Source organism: Neoarius graeffei, chromosome 3 (genome assembly GCF_027579695.1).
Source record: "Neoarius graeffei isolate fNeoGra1 chromosome 3, fNeoGra1.pri, whole genome shotgun sequence".
Classification (NCBI taxonomy): domain Eukaryota; kingdom Metazoa; phylum Chordata; class Actinopteri; order Siluriformes; family Ariidae; genus Neoarius; species Neoarius graeffei.
This window is the reverse complement of record NC_083571.1, coordinates 66,407,029-66,424,994: the sequence shown is the minus strand read 5'-3', so window position 1 is coordinate 66,424,994 and position 17,966 is coordinate 66,407,029. Positions and strand designations below refer to the sequence as shown.

Sequence of the window (17,966 nt, the reverse complement as noted above, 5' to 3'; positions counted from 1 at the left end):
TCCTCACTCGAAGCATTAAATAATGTTAATTAAAACAACCTTAATTTCAAGTGTTACCGTTTTTTGGAAGGTACAAAATGGATGCATTTTACCTTGAGAGTGCAAGGCCTCATTGCCTTCCTGTTGTCAAGGAAGAGTTTGTCCCATGAAGCACTTTGGAGTTTGCTGCAACACAGTCTTTAATTGCTTTAATGTTTTCCATCTCAAGTCTATTATTTTTATCACTTCTGCTGTCATTCAGATGGGTTCTGGATTGAAATGCTTCCCAACAGCCCATACGTACATCTCTGAAAACAGAGCATTCCCTCAAAGAGAGAGAGAGAGAGAGAGAGAGAGAGAGCGCTGACGCTGGATTTTTGGCCATTTGTGACCACTTTTCTGCTGAGGTTGACGACACGCGGAGGTTGATCCCACAATGAAGGATGAAATGGATTTATTTGTTTTCAAGCAGCACAAACCTCAACAACACAAGCTCGTTTAACACACATTTCATTTGCCTATTTCTGGATTATCTATTAAACCCAACAGGATACAGGGAATGGTGGCATGGGTAAAGCTTCATTCCGGTGGACACTGATAAATGAGGCAACTATACAAAATGGTTGAATTGTAATTTTCTTTTTTTTTTATCAGTAAGAGGAAGGTGGGTGATCTCTTTACTCACCTTTACTCTATTCCACCTGTGTCTGGAAAAAAACAAAACAAAACAAAAATACTCCATTGCTGATAAGACGTTATTAAGGCAAAGCACTAGTTTTTCCATTTCAATTTCCAAAAAATAATCCATTATTCTCAACATTTTGCAATCATATAGATGTTTTTGTGTACATACAGGTCCATTTTCAGGTATTAAGAGTGCATTTCCAATTTTATAACAATTATATCATTTACCAAGAAGTCGAGAGTAATAATAATAATAATAATAATAATAATTAGAAGATTAACAAATTATTCATGATAAAAATACCTATAGAGTGTGTAAGCATTCAGTTAAATGTATTTGCATTATTTTTCACACTTCTGAATTTTGTGACATCACAACCTGAGCTCATACCTGCTGTAGCCCCACCCCCAAATCGGCATTATATAGAAGCACAAAAATCTCCATTGTAACATTTCTTTAAACAGCATCACGGAATTATATACAGTACAAACAAACAAACAAACAAACAAACAAACAAACTGAACACAGTGATTACATAAGTCTTGAAGCTGGTCGTGTTACGCCATATTTACATACATGTCAACCCCAAATAGATGTCACCAGAACTACATTATCTAAAAATCCTTACTTTATATAAAAAATTCCATAACTACTAATATAACCATGCATAAAATAAGGTAATCTTATCTCCATTTGTTTCAGCAATAACTATTAAACTGTGATATGTTGCACACTGCATTTAATCCAAAATGATCTGCGATAAAATTGCAGAACCCAACTTTGGATTTCACTACATTGTCACTACCAACTTTACTAGGTTATTTCTGAGCAAAAAAAAAATATTGGTCACTGATTCCTTCACTCTGTTACATTTTGCTGATGAAGCCTCGATTTCATATGTTCTTTTGGGTCATACAACCCCGATGCCACGACCTTAGAGACATGCAGAACCTTTATTTTTAAATAAATTTCTGAGTGGATAGTATCTCCACCCTTGACTCTTGTATGCTGCATAAATGGGAATTTAAAAAATACATTTTTGAGAGTTAAAATCGACCGCAAAATTGGCATTGGAGCTGCCCCGCTGAGCCAGCCAGCCCTGAGTGCATGATGTCACAGCAGGAACCGGTTTTAAGGCTGAGGCCATTTACAGCTATAGACCAAAGTCATATAAATAAAAATTTATGGTGAAAGTAAGAAATAGCGTTACCGACTTGCTCAACTAAGACTGATTTGACTTCATTGATTGTGGGGGTGACTCTCGTTAAAACAGGATAGGTGTTATAACTTGTGCAACATACATGTACATGCATGCATTTTCACTGATAAAATGTAAAAGGCTAATTAAATAATCAGATGAACTGAAACAATCACATTCTGAAGCAAATTAAATAATCTTATACCGCTAACTTAAACACACAATACAAGTTACATGTATTAATCTAAATGCAGGTAAACGTGTTTTTGTTGTTTTATATTCAAATGAGAGTTGGAGCTTACCCATCTGTGTTCTCGCTTCTTGAGGGCCGATCTTGTGGCCGATTGTTTTGAAACAATCTGACTTTCAGTTGTTCGTTCAGTTCTCCGTTCATTCGCTTCTTCCACGTAAGGGCGAGATGGCAGCGATATCCAGTGGAGAAATCAGACGGCTGGTCCACTCATTCTCCATTTTCTCCATACTGAGTATTCCGCCATTACTGCTCAGCTCAGGCAATTACTAAAACCTGGGATGGAACGGAACGTCATCGGTTTTAGCTACAACCGCGGGGAGGTCACTGCCCGAGCGATATGTCCCGTCCCGTTCCATTCTGGGTTTTGCCAACAACCCTCAGCTCACACTCTGGGAGGACTGGTGCAAATGAACTTACTTTCCTTTTAAAAAATAAATAAAATAAACACTTTCCTTTTCTTGTAGTTTTATTTAATTGTTGGTACTGCACCCTCTTTCAATACGGGCTTATAGCCAACACTCCTCAACAGATCAGAGATTTCATACGAGTCTTCAGTAAAATGTGCAGAGCAGAGGAGAGACCACTTCATAACTGCCCAATGTGCCCATGAACAACTCGCAAAACGCGTCCAGATCTTTGCAGTTTGAACATTCTTGGGCCATGAATGCAACATAAATCCACCTTCTGTCATGTTGCTGGCACATCTATGTGGCATGGCGATAAATTAGCTCAAAATGGAGGATCAGAGTTGCAGTCAGCTCTGTGTTTTAGTATAGCGGAAATGGCGATGAGACCGATAGACTTCCTGCTGTGACGTTATGGCCGTCAAGGTCATTCACGCAGACCGCTACCTATATAAATCACTTTAATCATAAAAATTACTATATGGGGGGTGTCGTGGCTCAGTCGACTAAGGCGCCATACCATAAATCCGGGGACCCGGGTTTGATTCCTGAGATAATTTCCTGATCCCTCCCCGTCTCTCTCCAGCTCATTTCCTGTCTCTACACTGTCCTATCCAATAAAGATGAAAAAAGCCCCAAAAAAGTCTTTAAAAAAAATTACTATATTAGATTTATTGTTAACACTTAAAACTATTCCTATGCCATTCCTGAGGTCTCAAGGCATTTATAAACCAAAGTGAGGCCATGGCTCTGCGTATATGCTTTAACGTCCCGATTACAAAATGAACAATTGGCGTAATCACTTCCTAGTTTCGATGGAAGAATAATGCCATCAAACATTTCCATCCATTCTGGAGGAAAACAACCCCCTGATTTTGTCTTCAATTGTTTCTTTGGTGGAACCTCCGCCATGACTCGCCTCGTGTGCTTGAAAAATTAGCACTCAGCTGGAAGGTGACTACTCACACAACTGCGCATTTGTGGACATCTGGATCGATTTGTGTTATTCTGGAAATGCAGATCGAGTATTTCCGAATGTAAATGAAGGTGTCTTCTGCGATGTTTGTGTACTAAACTTTGGATTTTTTTTTTTTTTAGGGTAAAAGCATAATTTCTGTAGTATTTTACCAATAATTAATTTCAAACACCCAAAATCCATACTAAATACGGATAAACCGTAGGGGTTGACATGTATGTATTTAGATGTTAAGCCATATGTCCTTTTATCTCTCGTCTAGAATGGTTTCTTAAAGAGCTATTTAAGCTTCTAAACATGAGCAGAACTGAAGTGTCACCTACATCATTATCTTTTGACAGCACTAACACCTGGCTAACACGTCCCTGATTGTGTTACGATGTTAATTCCCTTAAAGGTGCATTTTAATTTCACTGACAAATATGTCTAATCTGGAGTAATGTGTTTAAACACATCCCAAATGAGGCTTCATTTCAAATGAGCATCAAGATTAAGACAATTATTTGATGTAGAATAAAAGTTTATAAGTCTAAGGAGCAAACTGAACACCAGGTCAATAACAAGCTACACTTCCTGTTTGTTTCACTGTACAGGATTTAGTAAGTAAATTTTTTTCGATGACTAAATGAATAATAGTTTTATATGTTTAAAGGGGTTAAAAGTAATTTATGTTGAAAGAATGTGAATTTTAATGTCTTGAAGCGACTAAAAATGGCCTGGGAATATCTGGAACTATGAATAGACATGATATGCAAATTAGCACCTTTCCACTCTTCACTAATCATTTACATATCAGAAATGATAGGCTGTGACATCACAACTCAGCTCATGTATAGCTCCACCCACCAGGCCAGTTTTATATAGAAGTACTGTCTCAGGCCTGACTGGTTCACATACAGTAGGTTTTATGACATCAGAAACTGAGCTCCTACATAGCCCCACCCACATTTCAGGTTATATACTCTGTCTCGATTGAGAGTTTTGTGACATTACAAACTGAGCTTATGTATTATATCACCACTAAATCATATTTATATAGACATACTACATGTCAGAGGAGATAAATCCAAGGAGATTTGTGGCATCACAAACTGCACTCATACATAGCCACGCCCGTAAATCAGTTTCTTATAGATGTATGGCAGCTCGGGCATGATATGGTCGCCAAAATTTGTGACATCACAAACTGAGTTCAATCATAGCCCTGCCTCTAAATCTGCTTTATGTTGAAGTGCGCAAATTTGTCTCAAATATCATTGTTTCTACATAGCCATGCCCACAATTCAGCTTTACAGTACACAGTATAGAGAAGTCATATTTCTCAGGCATGATAAATTCGCACTGTTTTGTGACATCAAGTCAAGTCAAGTCAAGTTAAGTCAACTTTATTGTCAAATATGCTATACATGCTCGATATACAGCACAGATGAAATATCAGTCCTCTCTGACCCACGGTGCAAACTGGCAATGCAATAAATAAAAATAGAATAATTGAAAAAAACAAACAATATAAACAGTATAAACACTCTAGATAGGAACTAGACATAGACTGAACACTCAAACAATATAAACAGTATAAATAAACAGTATAAACACTAGATAAGAACAAGACAGACTAAACACTCAAACAGACAATATAAACAGTATAAACACTCTAGATATGAACTAGACTAAACACACACACACACACACACACACACACACATATAAATTGGTACAAATAACCAAACAATCAAGGGCACTTGAGGTATAGCAGGTAAACATGAAACATGAAATAAGCAGTATAAACAAACTAGCAGCTGTTAAGGTGAGGTAGTGTGGAATAGTGCAAATGAGTGAGGTAAAGTGAGACGTGCAGTCCCTGAGTTCAGTGTGTTAATGAACGAGGTAAAGTGAGACGTGCGGTCCCTGAGTTCAGTGTGTTAATGAACGAGGTAAAGTGAGACGTGCGGTCCCTGAGTTCAGTGTGTTAACACAAACCAAGCTTATACTTAGCCACACCCCAGAGTAGTTTAAAAAAAAAGTTATGGAGTTTTGTGACATCACAAACTGAGCTCACACCCCTGAATCAGATTTATATAGACATACCCTGTTACTGTTTTATTTTCTAATGTGAGTTTCGTGTTCTGGAAACAAATGTGTCACCAGTCTGTAAAATAGAAACCATCAAAAATTATGTCATTTGTTTATGATATGTTTGGGAAGCAGATCAACTAAATTGCACGAGGTTAACACATAGACACTGCAAAACATTCCCTCCAAGCATTAAACATTAAGTTGAAGTTTAAGCTTTCAAAAATGTTTGTTGAGGATTTGTGCTGTTTGAAATCTAAATCTATCCCACAAGGCATCATTCCTGATGCTCCGTCCTCCCCTGTGAGAGAGCAGCACACCACGCATATATCTCCCCACACTGATCATAACAATGTGTGTGCTCTTCTCACAAGCTCTGAGAGGAACCAATGGTCCAGGAATGATTCCTCATCTTGGGTTATTCAGCCAAAAAATTGGATAAATAAACACAAACTCATCAGAGTAACCTTTAAAGTGGCTTAACCAAACCAGGGTCATGACTCAATGCTCTCTAAAAGCACATTTTCAATTCCAGAACCAGGTTTATCACATACCAAGGAAAATGAATCAAAATGATAGAAAGGTAATTAATTGTTCATTAAATAAATCTGTGTGAAGACCATGACAGGAAGTGTATTTATATTATTTTTAGCAATCTGCATACAAATAAACAATTTATTCTGAGAACATAGCACTAATTCACACTTGACTTGAATTATTATGGATTTTTTTTAAAATCTCACTGTTACAGTACTTAAATTAGCATTCTTTTTATTACAGTTTTTCTTACACTGAATAGTTACAGCTACTGTAAGCTATATTCCTGTATTTGCAATGCTAATTCCTACCTAGCATGCTAGCTGTGTAACTGCTATGCTGCTAGGAAAGTGAGTTAGCTGACAGATTAAATGCTGGTAGAACAAAGTAAGAATTTTTAATGTGAAATCTATCTAACTAGAGGTAAATACTCAATGACTAGCATGCTAGATGTGTGCTGGCATACTATAAAGCAATCTTTAAAAAAAGTATGGTGTAAAACTTTATATCTGGTACAATGTTGGTATGTATGGTTCTGGTATTGGGGAAAGAAAAAAAAAAAAGAAAATTACCCATGCCATAATGTTTGTTGAGACAAATTGAGGAACTAGAAAATTAATCGTTAGCGAGTTCCTTATTTTATCAAGTTATGTAAGTTCAGATCTCAAGGGCAGCCAACACTGTGTCTCTGAACTCAATTGTACAGATGAATTATCCCTGCCCACTTTATTTGAAACATTATTAATCTAGAGTATATAAAGGTGAGTAAGGTGGCATGGAGGAGAGCATTGGGAACAGACCCGGTGCCCGCGTGGTCGTCCCCAGAGTGGTGGGTTATGTACTTTTTTGGATGTGTGCAGCTGTAACCTTGAAGGCTGAATTTACATCTCATGTGTTCTCCCCCATCCAGACTGTTTCAGGATTAACTGTACCTCCAGTAAGTGACTGTTCCTGTTTCTTCTCTATATTTTTTTAACACGTTATACAATATAGTTTGAACGATGACCTGAACTGAGAACTGTGTGTCTGAAAAATATGCTCTGTATGAATGCAGGTTTTATGTTTGACTCTTTTGATGAACCCAAGCTTAATAAAAGGCATCACTGTGTTAGTCAGGGTTATTACCTTTACAGATACAGTAGCTGAGTGCAAAAAAAGTCATTGGCGTGTTGGGTTTCACAGCTGTAAAAAAAATAAAATAATAATAATAATAATAATAATAATTAAATTGTGCATGTAAGATGTTAATAGTAAGAGAATCGGTGGGAAATATCAGTACACGCATTTGCTTCTTCCTTGCTAAATGTGCTTGTATGCACCCCTTTCTTGGGCCACAGGGATTTGGGGGGAAAAAAACGTCCATCTTGTTCCTTTGTTGCAGGATATGCCCACATTTTTTTTAGCTCTTTTAAAATGTATTTCTGAAGACAAATTCTGAAATTTGTTAAGAGGAACATCTTAACCTTGTTTTGTTTGAAGAAAAAGACAACAGTGTGTGTGTGTGTGTGGGGGGGGGTGCAAACTTTTGCACACAACTCTATATCACTATATTAACAGAATAATTGTCATATTTTTGGCTGATATGTACTGAACATATAAGACTAAATGTAAAAGATGATTGCTTAAGTCGTCCCACTAAGTCATCTGAATTTCTAATTAAGCAGAATCATGGTTTTCCAAATGGCACAAGATGTAATATGGTGAGTAGAGCCAGGAAATTAGTCTGAAACCCTCATAGTCCGTGCACATGTAGACAACACTACAGACTGATAATACATATTTAGAAATAATAATAAGCAAAAAAAAAAATGGAGTTAACAAACATAAATGATGTCTAGAAATGCAGAGTACAACTGGCAAGACTTTGTAATAAGGAATTAAAAGAACACTGAGTAAATATTCAAACGAATCAAGGTGGAACAGAGAACAGGTGAACACAATGAGGTAATCAACAAATGACAGGGCAGGGATGGAGATAGGACCTTGGTCAAAGCAAAGGCTGATGTCAAAACATAATCAAAAACACACTGAAAATACAGAACAGAAGCATGCAGCTCTTCCAACAACGGTAATCATGACTTGAAACAAATGGAAGTACTGTGATATTCAATGTGAAATACTGAATTGTGTCTGTAAATATTATATTTAACTTCTGGAAGGAGTCCAACCAACGATTTGACTGTAAAAATAATGTTTATGAACATAATAAATCAATGATTAGATCAAATCACTTGTGTTAATCGGAAACAGCAACACAATTGTCCATGTCTTCAGCTCAAATATTCAAATTTAGTGTTGATTTCCTTTTTAATGATGTCTGATGCAGTAAAAACTGAGAGCAGGCCTGTGGGTCCCCCAGGCAGATGGGTTTGGGCCTCATTAGCTCCCCGTACTCATTAGTAATGGTAGGTAGGAATGGGAATGAGAGGAGCCGAGTGACGAGGATTAACATGGCCGCCGCTGAGTCGTCACAGCCTTCTGTTCCTAATGACCGAATTTCAGACTGACTCCAAACAGTCCGAAGTCTGGCATGTGTCTGAAACGGGGCTATTTTGTCCATGCATGAGTTCCCTTTCGTCATTCTTTTATTTATTTATTTATTTTTACTTTACGCCATTTTGTTTTTCCTATCCTGTCAGGATGCTTGCAAATTGATGAGGCTTGTTGAAGCAGGAAGGAAGTATGGAGTGCAATTTTACTATTCTAATTAACCCACCTCTCCAAGCACAGAGACAGAGAGAGAGAGAGAGAGAGAGAGAGAGAGGTGTAAAAAGTGAAAGCGTGGACGCAGTAAACAGCAAAAGAAAAGCAAAAGGACTGAAGGTGGAAAGACAAAGCAGGGGAGAGAAAGTGGGAGTGAAAAGTTAGCCTGTCCATTCATTATTCAATTCACTAATGAATAAATGATTTCTCAGGGGTTGCAAATGATTCAGTGTTTTTTTTTATACCCCGTGACTCAACAGCTATGGCCCACTGCATCCCCCCTTTTTTCTCTCCTTTTCCTCTGTTTTATTATATTGCCTTGTACAACAGAGATTCCAAAGCTTTCGAGAAGTGAATAATGTTTGTTTTTCTTACATGACCCATTTTCTTTTTACAGCCTTCACTAATCAGTGTTAGTGCCCCATCCTAGAAACAGCTGACCTTCAGCTTCCAAGAGCCAACATTAGCATGAGTTGAAATAGACACACATCATTACACAGTGAGTTGCTTGTGTTCATTATCCAGCTGTAACGACAGTGGCCACACCCAAATAAAGGCTTGGTTAGTACCAAACATTAATTCCGGTCATCTGTTTCCTCATTAGAAAAAAAGACACTAAACTGTACCACTGCTATTCATTGGGATTTTATCCTTCATGGGTACATGTTTGGTCCCTTTAATATGTAGCTTTCAATGAACATTCATTCATTCATCTTGAGTTTTATCATGGCCATGACCATAGTTCGATACAGAGCAGACAACAAGAACACTGGGTGAGAGGGCAATACACCCTGGATGGGACACCAGTCTATCTCCAGGGCATCATGTGCTTTTAATTAAACTGAAAGACCAGTCCAGCTACTGACATGTTTTTGGGAGGTGGAAGGAAACCAGAGAACCCAGAGGAAACCCATGCTGACACTGGGAGAGCATGTAAAACTCAGCACAGTCAATAACCTGACCTCAGGATTGAACTGAAGACTCTGGAGCTGTGAGGTAGCAATGTCACCATGTCCCACCACGTTTATCTTCAATACAGTGGTCCACAAGGTAATTGTAAGAGTACACCACTTTCACCTGGCCAGTAAAAAGACTTGCCTGCAAAAGGTATGACATCCCTTTGATGCTACATGACATCCCCATAAAAGATATCTCCCTGAATGTATGAGACATTTCTGTATGAGACATTTCCATACAAGACATCCTTTGATGACACAAAACATCCCCTTGAGAATATTAGACATTCGTTCCAAGATAAGACTTTCCCTATATAAGACATGCCCTTGTGGATACAAAACATCTCCATATACAGCCCCTTGAGGATACCATATATCCCCTTGATGGTACATCATATCCCCCTTAAGGTAGAATACATTCCCTTCAGCTTACCATACATCCTCTTGAAGGTACAAGGCAGCCCCAGGAGGGTACCACACACCTCCTTGTGGGTACCATATTTCCCCTTGAGAGTACCATATACTGTACCTCCTGAAGGTACATGACATCCCCTTAAAGGTACCATATACCTCCTTGTGGGTACCATAATTCCCCCGAAGGTACCTGTAACAATTCCCTAAGGTGGGACAATGAGGAACTGGAGACAGGTGCTACAATTCAAGGTTCAATTTTGTTTTTAGAGTTCACTTTTGGCAGCACGGTGGTGTAGTGGTTAGCACTGTCGCCTCACAGCAAGAAGATCCTGGGTTCGAGCCCCGGGGCTGGCGGGGGCCTTTCTGTGTGGAGTTTGCATGTTCTCCCCGTGTCCGCGTGGGTTTCCTCCGGGTGCTCCGGTTTCCCCCACAGTCCAAAGACATGCAGGTTAGGTTAACTGGTGACTCTAAATTGGCCATAGGTGTGAATGTGAGTGTGAATGGTTGTCTGTGTCTATGTGTCAGCCCTGTGATGACCTGGCGACTTGTCCAGGGTGTACCCCGCCTTTCACCCGTAGTCAGCTGGGATAGGCTCCAGCTTGCCTGCGACCCTGTAGAAGGATAAAGCGGCTAGAGATAATGAGATGAATGAGATGAGTTCACTTTTCAGTGATGACTAACACACATACATACATGCCACACACATTGGGGAACACAACTCTCTCTGTCGTTACTGGCTATCTGCAAGACACACAGAGACACATGTTAATAGACAGCCAGTAATTAGATACAGGTGTACCTCATCACGTTACCTGCTTGTTCAACCTGACTCCTCGCAGTTCACAGCTACCGCTCGACCACACCCTCACTGCCACAGTACCATATACCTCCTGAAGGTACAAAACCTACCCTTGAAGATACCATACACCTCCTTGATGGTACCATACATCCCCTTGATGGTATCATACATCTCCTTGACGGGACCATACATCCTCTTGAGGGTACCATAGATCCCCTTGAAGGTACCATACATCCCCTTGAAGATACCATACACCTCTTTGATGGTACCATAGATCCCCTTGAAGGTACCAGAGATCCCCTTGAGGGTACTATACATCCTCCTTGAGGGTATCATACATCCACTTCAGGATACAAGACCTTCTCTTAAGGGTTCCATCCCAGGAACAAGGAATGGCACCGATTGCTGCCTTATTTTCTGAGTGCAAGGTAAAAAGTTATTAAGCAATTTAAGTGTATTTCAGCCAACCCTGCAATCTGTAACATTTCCTTGTGCCAAAAAGTACCCATAAACTTCACCAGCTCACATCAGCATGCAGTGAACCCAGTCAATCAAAAATGTAAGATGAGGAAACCTTCACATGGTCTGTAATTTTGTCATGGATCAAGTTAAAATTTGAATACAGAGGAGTCTTTATTACAATACCTTGGAGTAACACTTGATATTTTTCACCACAACTGAAAGAAATTAGATCCAACGGACTTCAAATTCCAAAGGCTGAAAGCCTACAAGTTTCTTTGCACGAGAAAATAACTATAAAGCTTAAACATATTGATGTCCTGATCACATTTCAGCTTTAACTATGAGGGAAAAAACAATGACTAGTTGAATCTCATAAAAAGTAATCATCTGAAACATGAACAATTACATAAAAATAATAATGAGACAGACTAGAAATACACTTATTTGAATGGCATTCTGTTAAAATAATCACTGGATAAAATAATCACAGGGAAATATGTTTTAGATAAATAATAGCTTACCGAATGTTTGAGCAACAGGGCTAGCTGGGTCAACCAACCAACCAACCAACCAACCATCCAAATCTTGCCCCTTTGGCTGGTACCAGTCAGTTCCACATGATTGATTGATTGATTGATTGATTGATTGATTGATTGATTGATTGATTGGTTGATTACACTTATGCTCAAAATTGGTCTTTTCTCCACAAAGTGGTGGTTTCTCCAATTAATAATTCCTGCCATTTCCTTCTCCAGATGTCACAGCTTTATCACTTCAGAGAAGTAATAACACAACTCACAAACTTTTGAGATCAGGGGGCACGTTTATGCTCTAAGGACAATTCACAGCTGACATGATGGAGCAGGTAATGTCCCACTCAGACCTAAGAACATGTCACTGTCACTTAGGACTCGGGGTTCCCTGGAGCATCCCTGTCCTTTCTTAGGGACACAGTTTAAACACCACTCAGTCTAAATGCTACTTACAAGTGAATAAAAAGACACCAAGATGGCTTCCATCAGTCTGGTTTCCTTTTGCTGGCTTTCTTTTTACACCTTCCAGGGAATCAGGTGCTTCATGGATTGCTTGCTTTTCGCACTTGTCTCTGGAGAAGGCCATTGATAAAAAGGCATTTTGTATTTCCTGGTACAGTTAGCATAAAAAGTAGTCACATATGCAACATATTTTAGATTAGCTTTTTGAGTACACAATTAAGGATTTGGCAAGAAAGGATTATTCCACCATCAACATAATTTTAAGGATCCAAGTTCTAGCACATTTCGTATCAAGGAAATGTGAGTAAGAAGAAAATTGATTAAATGTTGACAGGTAATTCATCTCTCTTTTATAAGGGTTTTTTTTTGGCTCTTTGATGGAGCAGCAGTCAGACTTCATAGCTATCTCTTAGCTTCAGGCAAGAGCAGGAGCAGGCCTCATCTTTAGATGAAGGTTGTGTTGTGTTTTTCTGATTAAAGCAGCCTCATCTGCTTTGCTTCAACATTTCAATTCCCATTTCTTTTCCAGAATCCAAATCAGTCATCAGGCTTTTGCCAGAAATACCACTTGGCAATTCCATAACCACCATTTGATGGATAAATACTGCAGCATGGGTCACTTTGAAATTCACGTCAGAGGTCATATCTGCCAAATGATTATGGATATGAAACAAAATATTTAATATTGATCTGTATGAACGCTGATGTACCATTTTCTCTGACATCCCTGAATCAATTAGATATGCCAGATTCATAATGTGCACTATTATTTGTAATTCAGTAAACAAAATGTATTTTAATGAGATGCAGAACTTTACGCAGCCAGATCCAACTTAGCTATATGTCATAGTTACTGATATGAAAGCTGTCTATAGTACAGAAAATACACCATCAAAATTGTATCCAGTGCCTGCAGACCAACTAAAAGTTTTCTATCAATTATATTTACATTTTAATTTTGGTACAGATGTGTGTGTAAGATAATAAAGACATGCATTAGTCACTCAAACACCATTATAATAATTAATGATGTCTTTAATTGCAGCCAGAAGGCAGTACCAGTACCAGTCCAGTCAAAAGTTTGGACACACTTATTCATTACTATGAGTACTGTAAATATACACTCACTAGCCACTTTAATAGGAACTTGTTCTTGATTCTAAGATCCCTGTTCTTGGCTGCAGGAGTGGAACCCAATGTGTTCTTCTGCTGTTGCATGCTGAGATGCTTTTCTGCTCACCACAGTTGTAAAGAGTGATTATATGAGTTACTATATCCTTCCTGGCTGCTCAAACCATCCATTATCTGTAGCCGCTTATCCTGTCCTACAGGGTCGCAGGCAAGCTGGAGCCCATCCCAGCTGACCATGGGTGAGAGGTAGGGTACAGTCACCAGGTCATCACAGGGCTGACACATAGACACAGACAACCATTCACACTCACATTCACACCTACGCTCAATTTAGAGCCACCAGTTAACCTAACCTGCATGTCTTTGGACTGTGGGGGAAACCGGAGCACCCGGAGGAAACCCACGCGGACACGGGGAGAACATGCAAACTCCACACAGAAAGGCCCTCGCCGGCCACTGGGCTTGAACCCAGACCTTCTTGCTGTGAGGCGACAGCGCTAACCACTACACCACTGTGCCACCCCCCTGCTCAAAGCAATCTGTTCATTTTCCTCTGACCTCTCTTATCAACAAGGCGTTTGTTTCCACCCACAGAACTGTCGCTCACTCAGTGTTTTTTGTTTTGTTTTGTTTTGTTTTGTTTTTCGCACCATTCTGTGTAAACTCTAGAGACTGTTGTGTGTGAAAACCCCAGGAGATCAGCAGTTTCTGAAATACTCAAACCAGTCCGTCTGGCTCAAACCAATACCCATGCCACAGTGAAAGAAAGTCACACTTTAAGATCACAATTTTTCCCATTCTGATGTTTGTAGTGAACATTAACTGAAGCTCTTGATTTGTATTTGCATGATTTTATGCATTGTGCTGCTGGCAAAGGATTGGCTGATTAGAGAACTGCATCAAACAGCATGTGGATGGGTGTTCCTAATAAACTGTCTGCTGAGTGTATTGTATATATGTAATATAAGATCAATGATGTAGCAGGTCTACGATACCCAGGTAAATTGTTTCAAACATATTAGAATGAGCAGATTAATAAAACCTGTGTGTATATATTGTATATAGCTGCACTACTCTTCTTACTGCTGTTCTATAAAATTCATTAACACCTTTTGACCAATCAGAATCAAGAACTCAACAACACTTGTAGAAATATAGTTTTAATCATTATTCCTACTACAGAGAAAACAAACAGAAAAAAAAATCCAGAAGGACAGTTAGGTAAGAACAAATTTAAGCAGCATTTCAACATCAAAGGCCAACGTAAATCTTCATATTTCAATGTAGACTGTTGTTCAGATTTTTCAAGTGTAGGTCATAAAAAGAATTTTCCCTGACACCCAATTATTTTTGTTTAGTGGACTGAAAGCTACTGAATTTGAATCACAGACTTCCAATTTTATTAAGTTTTTTTTTGTTTGGTTTTTTTTCCAAAATAGAACAATTAAAGGTCCCCTTGCATCGTTTTTTTCATTAATTGTGCGGTGGTCTCTAGTATAAATGAATGCCCTGTGAGCCGGTTTTGGTGAAAAAAATGCTGTGGTTCTCCTGTTTCACGCTGTTCTAGTTTGCTGGAGGAGCGGGTGGCGGGAGAACGACAGGATTTCAGCTCTTACTCATTAATATTCATGACATGTAAACGTATTACCTCGGATTGGCTAACAGCACTGTGACGCTACCTCCAGTGGGTCAGAACAAGCAGATGTGGGTGTCTTACTACAGCGAGAGAGAAGGAACAAACCGCGAAGGGAAAAATACCGCGCGCTGACGTCATTGAGATGTGACACGAGGAAATAAGAAAAATTCAACAAATGTTTGGGTTTTTACTGAACAAACAAACAAATAAAATGAACGAGTGACTTACAAAAAAGAATGTGGGTGTCTTTGTAAAAATTTTGATTGGCTATTATGGTCTCGACGTCGATGTTTTGACCAATAACAATGTAGATAACACGGATTTTATATCACATTCAACGAGATTTAAATGAGACTAAAGATGGCGACTTAAGGCCTCTGCATGCTCTTGCGACAAGGCTTTTGCTGATAGCTTTACGCAGACAGTTGTAATTTATCGTTGAGCGGGGAATAATAGGCGTGCGCGATGTTATTCACCGCCACAACGCAAGGGGGCGCGAAGTCGCGAAATCGCTAGGAGTAGTTGGTGGGTGTGGTTAGTGGAGTGTTTATCCTCCGGTTACTTATAATGACTAGAACTGGAGTCGTATAGATGTACGTACTTCCTCACTTCCTCGATCAACCGCTCTTCGTGCTGCTCCATTTTCGCTCGTGTTTTTAAAAATGGCGGTCGTGAAAACAAAACAAACCAGGAAAGTAGGGAAGCGGAAGTGCGTGTACAACGGATGTATGGTAGAGTGGACCAATCAGAGCCCTCTTGTCTGCGACGCTGTCTGCGAGGCTTCTGCGGTGGTCACAATTTTTGGGAGGTGCGCACAGAGCGTCTGCGAAGGTGGGGGGGGGCTACGCAGACACTATCTGCGACGCCGTCTGCGAGGACTGGGTTGTCAGCATAAATTGGCCTTTAGAAATAATGTGTAAACATCGTTGGAGTTAATAAAGTTTGAACAGCATGAAGGAACATACCCCAACCCCCCGAAATTAATAAAACAAATTCTCAACGGATTTGGCATAATATAAATAGGTCGTTTTTTACTAAGAAAAAGCAGAAAACTCTCATCCCTGCCTAGCTTGTGACCATGTCATGCATGCTAACGTGGAGAATATGAACATGCTATTTTGTAACAAAAACCTTCGAACAAAAAGTTCATGTTTTACTTACAGCTTGTGAGCTGCTGGTCGATCGTCTTGACGGCACAGATCCAGGGATTAAATGTAACCTCAAAGCAAAACCACTACTGAAGGCACCGAAGTTTGAAAAGTCACTGTGGTTGAAATGATCAGAACACAGTACTAACGCTGCATTATACTTCGCTGGTGGTGTTCCAAAGATAAATTCCAACCATTTCTTCTTCATCTCTTCTATCTTGGGCAAGAAATGCAATGTTGATGTCTTACTGCCACAAATAACACAGGCACGAACTTGTTCAGACATGTTTTCAATTTGCTATTAGGTCCTCTTCGTTAGCTACTGACGAGATGGGCTCTGCTCAGTGTTGCCAGATATTGCTGACGTTTTCCAGCCCAAAATATGTTCAAATCCACCAAAATGCACTTAAAAGCACCCAATCTGGCAACACTGGCTCTGCTATCTCTCCTCGCTCTTAAATCCGAACTTCCTTCCTGTGGGCGGTCGCAAGCCAAGGTGGGCGAGGCCATGAATACTAATTTACGAAGTGACGTAAGATCGTATGGCTTTTTCAGATCCGCTCGTTTTTCCGACTATTTTCTTTCATAAGCTAATACAGGGAATGGTGGTAGAATTACATTTTCACATGCAGCATGCATATGCAACTCGGAGTGAACTATGGTATTTCAAAAAGAGCCAGTATTAAACGTTTTTGGTGGAAGGGCACCTTTAATGAATTTTGGGCTACATGGCCCTAAATTCTCTGCTATTTTTCCTGCTTCACCATGACCCAATTCAAGATACTACATCATGCATCACGTGGTGGGCTTTCCATGTTTGTGCAAGGCATTGTGGGATACAAATCTGAAACAAGAGAGAAAAATGGAGGATGTGAGTGTGCGAATGAAACATGAAAGACCAACTACAGTAATGGAAAGCGAGATGAAAAGACATCATGTTGCGAAGGAAAGGAAACGCAGGACCAAACTAATAAACATTGGTGGTCAGCGAGCACCTTGATGTTATCAGCTGTTCCTTTAGTGACAGAATGATGTAACTCTCAGTACACGGTCAAGATAAACCTGCGCATGCGCACACGGACTTCCTCTGTCTGCTTGACTGCGTGAAGCGAGTGACTTCATGCACATTATTTGCTCGGGAATCCCCTCAAATTAAACAACTTCCCAGCCACAGAATGGCCTGATATTTTGTGAGATATTACAAAAATAAACATATAACACAATGACCAAATTTCAGAGGGAACTAAATTTCACCGATTTTATGAAATCAAAAGGCCGTCTAGCTTTAAGAGCGTTAACGAGCAGCTATATGATCCTAATGGGACTCGAAATGATACTTTATTAAGCTAGGCACATTTGAGGGTAAAGCCATTAAGCTAATAGATGAACGACTAATCAACAATGCTTGGACAAATCCATGTTGAACAAATACGTTCCTAATTATAGTGATCAAGATCTCTGCCCTTCTCAATTTGATCTAGTTTTTAGAGTGCTTGAAAATGAGTCAAACCACAAATGCAAATTTAAAATTCAAATAAAAACAATGAATTGGTATGTATTTTCATCTCATCTCATTATCTCTAGCCGCTTTATCCTTCTACAGGGTCGCAGGCAAGC

General features: G+C 39.4%; 1 protein-coding gene across 9 annotated transcripts in view; it reads left to right on the top strand.

Annotated features, from left to right (window-relative positions):
- Positions 1-17,966, top strand: part of LOC132883485 (neurexin-1a-like) — a 602,912-nt gene that overhangs the window by 266,991 nt on the left and 317,955 nt on the right. For 4 of the 9 annotated variants that reach the window (XM_060917166.1, XM_060917164.1, XM_060917168.1 and 1 more), the window contains one exon: positions 7,016-7,042. The exons of the other annotated variants lie outside the window; for them this stretch is intronic. In XM_060917166.1, the coding sequence (XP_060773149.1) occupies positions 7,016-7,042 (27 nt within the window). The remainder of the gene's footprint in view (positions 1-7,015; positions 7,043-17,966) is intronic. 9 annotated transcript variants of the gene reach the window in all.